Raw genomic sequence first — 10,000 nt, 5'->3', positions numbered from 1 at the left:
TACTGCACAGCTGTATAATAAAGACACTCAGGTGAGAGGTGATGGTGAGAAGATACCACAGCTGGTCTGTAGGATGACGTCAGCCAGCTAGCCAAAGACCACAAAATGATGATCAGCTGTAAATGTCTACGCCCTTCTGATCAGGAAGACATCCCATAATACTGTAGCTCACTAGTTACGCATTACAGACTGCAGTCTGCGCTCCTGAACATCACACGTGAGTCATGTGGAGGAACCGGACAGGATGAGAGACCTAACCTAATCGTGTCACACACTAGGAACATATCTATATCTGACGCAGGTGAAATTTACACTCCCCATCACACAGGATTGTCCTCGTCTCCTGACTGATAACTTTTTATTTATTTTACTTATGGACTTTACTCTGCAGTCACATGGTAAGATTCTCCTGTTAAACATGGCGGATACACACTTAGTACGTGGCACATTGTGTGTTTTTCCCTCAGCCCTACGAAGCCATGACGAGGTTCAGATTAGCGCTAATCAACACATCACCTTTAACTCCTGTTTGTGAAAAACTCAGTTCCTTTGTGAAAAGTATAAAAACTGATCCTCAAAGTGCATCACGCAGGCCTTCGGTTTATTGATCTCATTTTCACACGTGAAAGCCAGCGGTGAAAAGATCCGACACACTGACTGAAAGCTCTGATGGTGAATCCACATGCAGGATTATTTCCTGTAATAAAGTGTGTGAGGAATAAGAGTTTATCTGAACATCTGCATCATTACCACACTGACTGAGTGCTGACTTCAGAGATGAAGAGAAACACTAAAACAAAGAGAATCAGTGTGATACTGAATTAACGAGAGATAAGGATGAAAAACAATGACTCACTGCACCACAAAGGCTCGTCTGACTCGTCACCACAGTCGTCGTCCCGATCACAGCGCCAGCTCTCCGGGATACAGCGGCCGTTCTGACAGGAGAACTGACCGACTCGACACGTCTGAGCTACACACAACACATTACACAAACAAACACACAAACAAACACACATTCAATACAACACTTCTGTTACATTAACATTCATTAATGTTCTCACAGATAAGAGCTTTATTAAACTTCTACTAATATTTATATAACAGAGAGCTGAGATTAAACTGAACACACTACAGGTCTCTCACACACTCTCATACACACACACACACGCTTACACACTCTCATTCTCACACACACACACTTACACACACTCACGCACGCTCACACACTCTCACGCATGGTCACACACTCTCACGCACGCTCACACACACTCTCATACTCACACACACACCCACAGTCTCACGCATACACACACATATACAGTATACACACATACACACACACTTATACACACATACACATATACACACTCTCATACACACACACGCTTACACACTCTCACGCATACACACACACTCACACACTCTCACACACACACACACACACACACTTACACACTCTCACACACACTCACACACTCTCATACACACACACGCTTACACACTCTCACGCATACACACACACTCTCACGCTCACACACTCACACGCTCATGCACGCACACACACACTCACACACTCCCATACTCACACAAACACAGTCTCACGCATACACACACATATACACACAAACACACACACACACATACACACTCATACACACAAACACACACTCATACACACACACTCATACACACAAACACACACTCAAACACACACTCATACACAAACACACACTCATACACACAAACACACACACTCATACACACACTCACACACGTACACAAACACACACACACTCATACACAAACACACACTCATACATACACACACACTCATACATACACACACACTCATACACACAAACACACACATTCACTCACACACACGTGGACTGATACTGATACTGCTGTAACTGTAAGGTAACTTCAGCGAGTTTGCCCCAGCCTCATATCACAGAGTTAAAGAGTAAGTGTGTGAACTCGAGGCAGTGTGTAGGGCTGAGTGTGTGCTCCGGCACGTCTCCACTCCACAGAATCAAAGCTGATGTGATGTGAAATGTCTGAAAATTGGAGGCGTTTTCTGTGGAGGAGGCTGGAGAGGATTTGTAGGTATTTTACTTTCCATTCTGATGAAATCCAGCAGCGTCTGAGGAGGATGAGCTTTAGACAGAACGCTCTCAGGCAGCTGAGTGAAGTGAAGAGAAAACGTTCCTGCTGGGATTGTGGATAAACCTCAGAAAGCAGGAGAGGAAAACAGACAGGAGGAAGAGCTCCAACACCAGCACACACCTGGACACCAGGTATCTCTGCTGAGCCTCAGAAGATACTGCAGCATTGTCACGGAAACACATCAAGGAGGAAACTAATCACCTTCTAGAGCATCATGTAAAGGCCGTACAGGATGAAGCACAGCACAGAGCTTTACAGCTGAGAGACAAAACCCACCGAGAGTCTGACTGCTGTGACGTTTATAGTTCTGATTCATTTTGCAGATAAAGAATCTTCTATAAACTGTGAAAGTTACTGAGAATGAATCAGGAGGCAGATTTAAAAAGTCCTTTCTGGAGGACTAATCGATTACACTGACATCTCGCTTCAGCTTCTAGTCCTCAGATAAGATTAGAGTGGAATATTTTATTGTCCCAGAAGAGGAGGTGTGTGTGGACTATCTAAATGAAATCGATTAACACCTGTGGGTTAGATGCTGTCATTAGTCTGAAACCTTTTTATCGTGTGTCCAGTGACACTCAGCCGAGGGAAATTCATCTAAAGCCACAAAGCCGAAGTGCAAAATAAACGCAGCAGCGAAGCTGAGCTATTGATCCTGAGGATTACGGATTAGCACACGTGTAGATATTATAGCTATAGGAGATGGATGTGATGCTTCTTATGACCCAGTGCTGTCCATCTCTCTGTCCCTCTGTGTGCTAATCACTACACCACACAATCAGAAGTGCTGTAATCTGTAACACACAACAGCTCAGATGTAGCACTTTCACTTCTGACCTACAGACTTTTACTATTTAACCTTCTACATCTCATCTGCACTTGCATCAGCCCACTGTGGGTGTGTCCCAATCCAGTCTCCCTCTTCACTATATAGGCCATGTAAACATCATCATCATCATCAGCCCACTGTGGGTGTGTCCCAATCCAGTCTCCCTCTTCACTATATAGGCCATGTAAACATCATCATCATCATCAGCCCACTGTGGGTGTGTCCCAATCCAGTCTCCCTCTTCACTATATAGGCCATGTAAACATCATCATCATCATCAGCCCACTGTGGGTGTGTCCCAATCCAGTCTCCCTCTTCACTATATAGGCCATGTAAACATCATCATCATCATCAGCCCACTGTGGGTGTGTCCCAATCCAGTCTCCCTCTTCACTATATAGGCCATGTAAACATCATCATCATCATCAGCCCACTGTGGGTGTGTCCCAATCCAGTCTCCCTCTTCACTATATAGGCCATGTAAACATCATCATCATCATCAGCCCACTGTGGGTGTGTCCCAATCCAGTCTCCCTCTTCACTATATAGGCCATGTAAACATCATCATCATCATCAGCCCACTGTGGGTGTGTCCCAATCCAGCCTCCCTCTTCACTATATAGGCCATGTAAACATCATCATCATCATCATCAGCCCACTGTGGGTGTGTCCCAATCCAGCCTCCCTCTTCACTATATAGGCCATGTAAACATCATCATCATCATCAGCCCACTGTGGGTATGTCCCAATCCAGCCTCCCTCTTCACTATATAGGCCATGTAAACATCATCATCAGCCCACTGTGGGTGTGTCCCAATCCAGTCTCCCGCTTCACTATTAAAGCCACGTAAACATCATCAGCCCACTGTGGGTGTGTCCCAATCCAGTCTCCTTCCTCACTATATAGGCCATGTAAACATCATCATCAGCCCACTGTGGGTGTGTCCCAATCCAGTCTCCTTCCTCACTATATAGGCCACGTAAACATCATCAGCTCACTGTGGGTGTGTCCCAATCCACTCTCCCTCTTCACTTTATAGGCCACTCAGATTCTTAGCTCTGTAGCATATTCAGGAAGTTTATGGCTGTACCAGATATCCATCTTATAAATGACCATAAAATTCAGGCTCCAAAACAGAGTGCATTATGTAGTGAACAGAAGTCTCTCTCTCTCTCTCTCTCCCTCTGTCTCTCTCTGTCTCTCTCTTTCTCTCTCTCTTTCTCTCTGTGTCTCTCTCTGTGTCTCTCTATTGAGAAAGCAGTGAAAGAATGATGATAGTAAAAGAAAGTGAAAATAAAAAAAGTATAGGTAAGAAGGCCACCAGCACTTTCCAAACTCCCACAACACACACACACACACACACACACACACACACACACACACACACACACACACACACACACACACACAGTGATGTGAAACCGATTTTGTGTCCCGGTTGTGCGTGTGTGATGAATTACGCTGGCAAGCATGAAGCTATTTTACACACAGGACTGAACCAACAGGGGAAATTATACTGAATTGTCAGTGAGGAGCATCAGTCTCTCTCTCTCTCTCTCTCTCTCTCTCTCTGTGTGAGCGTCTCTCAGAGGCAGAACATCTCCATTTAGGACGAGGCTCTGGAGTAGCGCTGCACAGTGGGAGTGGATATAGAGAGAAATAAAAGTCCTTTTTGTGCCACATATTTATAAACACCAGTTTATTACCAGCTGTGCACTTCATAAAGGAAATACTGCTAGAGGAGGAAAGAACAAAAGAAGGAAAGAAAGAAAGAAAGAAAGAAAGAAAGAAAGAAAGAAAGAAAGAAAGAAAGAAAGAAAGAAAAGGCACTGTGTGTTAATGGCGTGTTTGTGTGTTAGGACACTGACGAGTGTGAGATGAGACTGCTGATTGGTTGGCTGCTGTAACCTTCATATTATGACATCATCCACTGTGAAAGTAAAACTAGCATTCTGTCAGTTTTTTGCACTGACAAACACACAGAGTTTCTGGAGCATCTTTCACACGTAAGAAAGCGATTTGATTTAAATGGATGTGTGTGAAACGGTGACACACCTGCACAGACGAGGTCGGACTCGTCATCGTTGTTGCCGCAGTCATCGGCTCCATCACAGAGCCACTTTTTTGGGATGCAGCGGCTGTTCTGGCACTTAAACTGATCAGGAGGACAGCTGCGATTCGCTACGGAGAAACACACCGTTATTAACATTAACACCAAGTGTGTGTGTGTGTGTGTGTGTGTGTGTGTGTGCAGAAACACAACATACAGCAGAGTTGTGTTTCTTCATCACTTCTATCTGAACAGTCATCATCGCCGTCACAGCGCCACATGAGCTGAATACAGCGCTGATTTCTGCACTGAAACTCATCAGGACCGCAATGCTTCCAGTCTGATAACACTGCAGAGGCTGAGAGAACACACACACACACACACACACACACACACACACACACACACAATAAAATCTGGACACTTTACAATAAAATCTTTTTCCACTCAGTCAATAAGATCAGATTGACTTTTTATCTTCTTTGAGTTTTATGTTTTATCACAGGAATGTGATGATGTAATGATGTCATTGTGATGATGTGATGATGTCATTGTGATGATGTGATGATGTAAAGATGTAAAGTGTGTGAGATATTCCGTTTGTTTCACGTGTTCTAAATGCTGTAAGATGTTCAACATCATTCTGCTGTGTCTCTGTTCACACGATAGAGAGACATGATGAGCTGTAAACATGCAACAGCTGAGTATTATGACATCATAAAATGTCTGGGCCTATCAGGTCTCAATATGCAAATACAAGCCTTTCTACTGGAAAAGGGGCGGGGCATGTGGAGCTGGATTTGTGCAGTTATCTCTCACACACTTTAATACAGCAAGCAGAAACCAGAGTGTTCTCATGAGGCAGACCAGGCAGAGACAGCAAGCTAATGTTGATCTAAAACTCCATGTGATTTTCTGGGCTCTTGTCTGCTTTAGATTAGACGTCTGTGACTCTAAAACACACTCTGTCTGAGAAAAGGTACTGAACACTTTCACACATGCTCTCAAAGATACCAACAATGAAGATGTGTCCTCAAAGGTTCCCCAGTGCACTTTAACCTCCTGTCATGTACCCTAAAGCTCTACCTGTAAGCTGTTTTGTGGCTGTTACAGTACACAGTATTCTCTCAGCCCTTTGACCAAACATACAGTTTAACATACAGTCATCAGAGGGCTGTGTGTCATCTGACAAGTTCTGAATTCAGTCAGCTCTCAGTTCCAGTCGTCACTCCAGAGGAATTTAGTTGTGAAATAGACATCTTTCATTTTCTGTTCTGATCCAAGGTCATATTTGTGTTTATAATCGATCAGGCTATAGCAGCAGTTCCTATTGATCAGTGTTCACACACACACACACACACACACACACAGCGAGCCTCTCTGTGACCCTGAGCGAGCGATGTGATGGGGTTTAGATTTGTGTATGTGAGCAGGTCCAGGAACTAGAAGGAGAGGATGATATTTTATTGTTCCACACCATCCTGAGGCTCTAACGTTCTCCAGCTTCTCCCCTGCAGACTTTAGTGTTTATGTTCTGAGATCACGTAGCTCAGAGACAATCTGTCTCCTTTCCTCTAAGACGAGTGAAAGAAGCTCAGATAACTTTCAAAACCAACTGCACCTCCTGTTTCCATAGTAACCAGTCAACAAGCCTGTGGAGAGAAACTGAAGGCCTGAATCTCTCCTCACCAACCGCGTGAACACGGATTCGTAAATAACTCACGATAAAACGTACACAGAGAGAGATATATTCACAGCAGAAGTGCTCTCGACACAACTGCACAAACATTACACCAGCTTCACTAACATTACACCAGCTTCACTAACATTACACCAGCTTCACTAACATTACACCAGCTTCACTAACATTACACCAGCTTCACTAACATTACACCAGCTTCACTAACATTACACGAGCTTCACTAACATTACACCAGCTTCACTAACATTACACCAGCTTCACTAACATTACACGAGCTTCACTAACATTACATGAGCTTCACTAACATTACACCAGCTTCACTAACATTACACCAGCTTCACTAACATTACACCAGCTTCACTAACATTACACCAGCTTCACTAACATTACACCAGCTTCACTAACATTACACCAGCTTCACTAACATTACACCAGCTTCACTAACATTACACGAGCTTCACTAACATTACACCAGCTTCACTAACATTACACGAGCTTTACTAACATTACACCAGCTTCACTAACATTACACCAGCTTCACTAACATTACATGAGCTTCACTAACATTACACGAGCTTCACTAACATTACATGAGCTTCACTAACATTACACCAGCTTCACTAACATTACACGAGCTTTACTAACATTACACCAGCTTCACTAACATTACGAGCTTCACTAACATTACACCAGCTTCACTAACATTACACGAGCTTCACTAACATTACACCAGCTTCACTAACATTACACCAGCTTCACTAACATTACACGAGCTTCACTAACATTACATGAGCTTCACTAACATTACACCAGCTTCACTAACATTACACCAGCTTCACTAACATTACACCAGCTTCACTAACATTACACCAGCTTCACTAACATTACACCAGCTTTACTAACATTACACCAGCTTCACTAACATTACACCAGCTTCACTAACATTACACCAGCTTCACTAACATTACACGAGCTTTACTAACATTACACGAGCTTCACTAACATTACACGAGCTTCACTAACATTACACGAGCTTCACTAACATTACACCAGCTTCACTAACATTACACCAGCTTCACTAACATTACACCAGCTTCACTAACATTACACGAGCTTCACTAACATTACACGAGCTTCACTAACATTACACGAGCTTCACTAACATTACACCAGCTTCACTGACATTACACCAGCTTCACTGACATTACACCAGCTTCACTGACATTACACCAGCTTCACTAACATTACACCAGCTTCACTAACATTACACCAGCTTCACTAACATTACACCAGCTTCACTAACATTACACCAGCTTTACTAACATTACACCAGCTTCACTAACATTACACCAGCTTCACTAACATTACACGAGCTTTACTAACATTACACCAGCTTCACTAACATTACATGAGCTTCACTAACATTACACCAGCTTCACTAACATTACACCAGCTTCACTAACATTACACCAGCTTTACTAACATTACACCAGCTTCACTAACATTACACCAGCTTCACTAACATTACACCAGCTTCACTGACATTACACCAGCTTTACTAACATTACACCAGCTTTACTAACATTACACAAGCTTCACTAACATTACACCAGCTTCACTAACATTACACCAGCTTCACTAATATTACACCAGCTTCACTAACATTACACCAGCTTCACTAACATTACACCAGCTTCACTAACATTACACCAGCTTCACTAACATTACAAGAGCTTCACTAACATTACACCAGCTTCACTAACATTACACCAGCTTCACTAACATTACACGAGCTTTAATAACATAACACCAGCTTCACTAACATTACACCAGCTTCACTAACATTACACCAGCTTCACTAACATTACACCAGCTTCACTAACATTACACCAGCTTTACTAACATTACACCAGCTTCACTAACATTACACCAGCTTCACTAACATTACACGAGCTTTACTAACATTACACCAGCTTCACTAACATTACACCAGCTTCACTAACATTACACCAGCTTCACTAACATTACACCAGCTTCACTAACATTACACCAGCTTCACTGACATTACACCAGCTTTACTAACATTACACAAGCTTCACTAACATTACACCAGCTTCACTAACATTACACCAGCTTCACTAACATTACACCAGCTTCACTAACATTACACCAGCTTCACTAACATTACACCAGCTTCACTAACATTACAAGAGCTTCACTAACATTACACCAGCTTCACTAACATTACACCAGCTTCACTAACATTACACGAGCTTTAATAACATAACACCAGCTTCACTAACATTACACCAGCTTCACTAACATTACACCAGCTTCACTAACATTACACCAGCTTCACTAACATTACACCAGATTCACTAACATTACACGAGCTTCACTAACATTACATGAGCTTCACTAACATTACACGAGCTTCACTAACATTACACGAGCTTCACTAACATTACACGAGCTTTACTAACATTACACCAGCTTCACTAACATTACACCAGCTTCACTAACATTACACCAGCTTCACTAACATTACACGAGCTTCACTAACATTACATGAGCTTCACTAACATTACACCAGCTTCACTAACATTACACGAGCTTCACTAACATTACACCAGCTTCACTAACATTACACGAGCTTTACTAACATTACACCAGCTTCACTAACATTACACCAGCTTCACTAACATTACATGAGCTTCACTAACATTACACCAGCTTTACTAACATTACATGAACTTCACTAACATTACACGAGCTTTACTAACATTACACGAGCTTCACTAACATTACACCAGCTTCACTAACATTACATGAGCTTCACTAACATTACACGAGCTTCACTAACATTACACGAGCTTTACTAACATTACATGAGCTTCACTAATGTTACACCAGCTTTCGTATCATTACACGAGCTTCACTAACGTTATACGACCTTCACTAACATTACATGAGCTTCACTAACATCACACCAGCTTTAGTATCATTACACCAGCTTCACTAACATTACATGACCTTCACTAACATTACACCAGCTTCACTAACATTACATGACCTTCACTAACATTACATGAGCTTCACTAACATTACACAACCTTCACTAACATCACACCAGCTTTAGTATCATTACACCAGCTTCACTAACATTACACCAGCTTCACTAACATTACATGACCTTCACTAACATTACATGAGCTTCACTAACATTACACAACCTTCACTAACATCACA

General features: G+C 42.5%; 1 protein-coding gene across 1 annotated transcript in view; it reads right to left on the bottom strand.

Annotated features, from left to right (window-relative positions):
- The window catches only part of LOC132838870 (low-density lipoprotein receptor-related protein 1B-like), a 209,091-nt gene that overhangs the window by 125,956 nt on the left and 73,135 nt on the right, over positions 1 to 10,000 (bottom strand). Inside the window, exons 16-18 of the mRNA XM_060859502.1 lie at positions 5,267 to 5,407; positions 5,055 to 5,180; positions 857 to 973 (exon numbers count right to left, since the gene is read on the bottom strand). Coding sequence (XP_060715485.1) covers positions 857 to 973; positions 5,055 to 5,180; positions 5,267 to 5,407 — 384 coding nt within the window. The remainder of the gene's footprint in view (positions 1 to 856; positions 974 to 5,054; positions 5,181 to 5,266; positions 5,408 to 10,000) is intronic.

This window comes from Tachysurus vachellii, chromosome 23, assembly GCF_030014155.1.
Source record: "Tachysurus vachellii isolate PV-2020 chromosome 23, HZAU_Pvac_v1, whole genome shotgun sequence".
Taxonomy (NCBI): Eukaryota; Metazoa; Chordata; class Actinopteri; order Siluriformes; family Bagridae; genus Tachysurus; species Tachysurus vachellii.
This window is presented reverse-complemented; position numbering and strand designations above follow the sequence as displayed.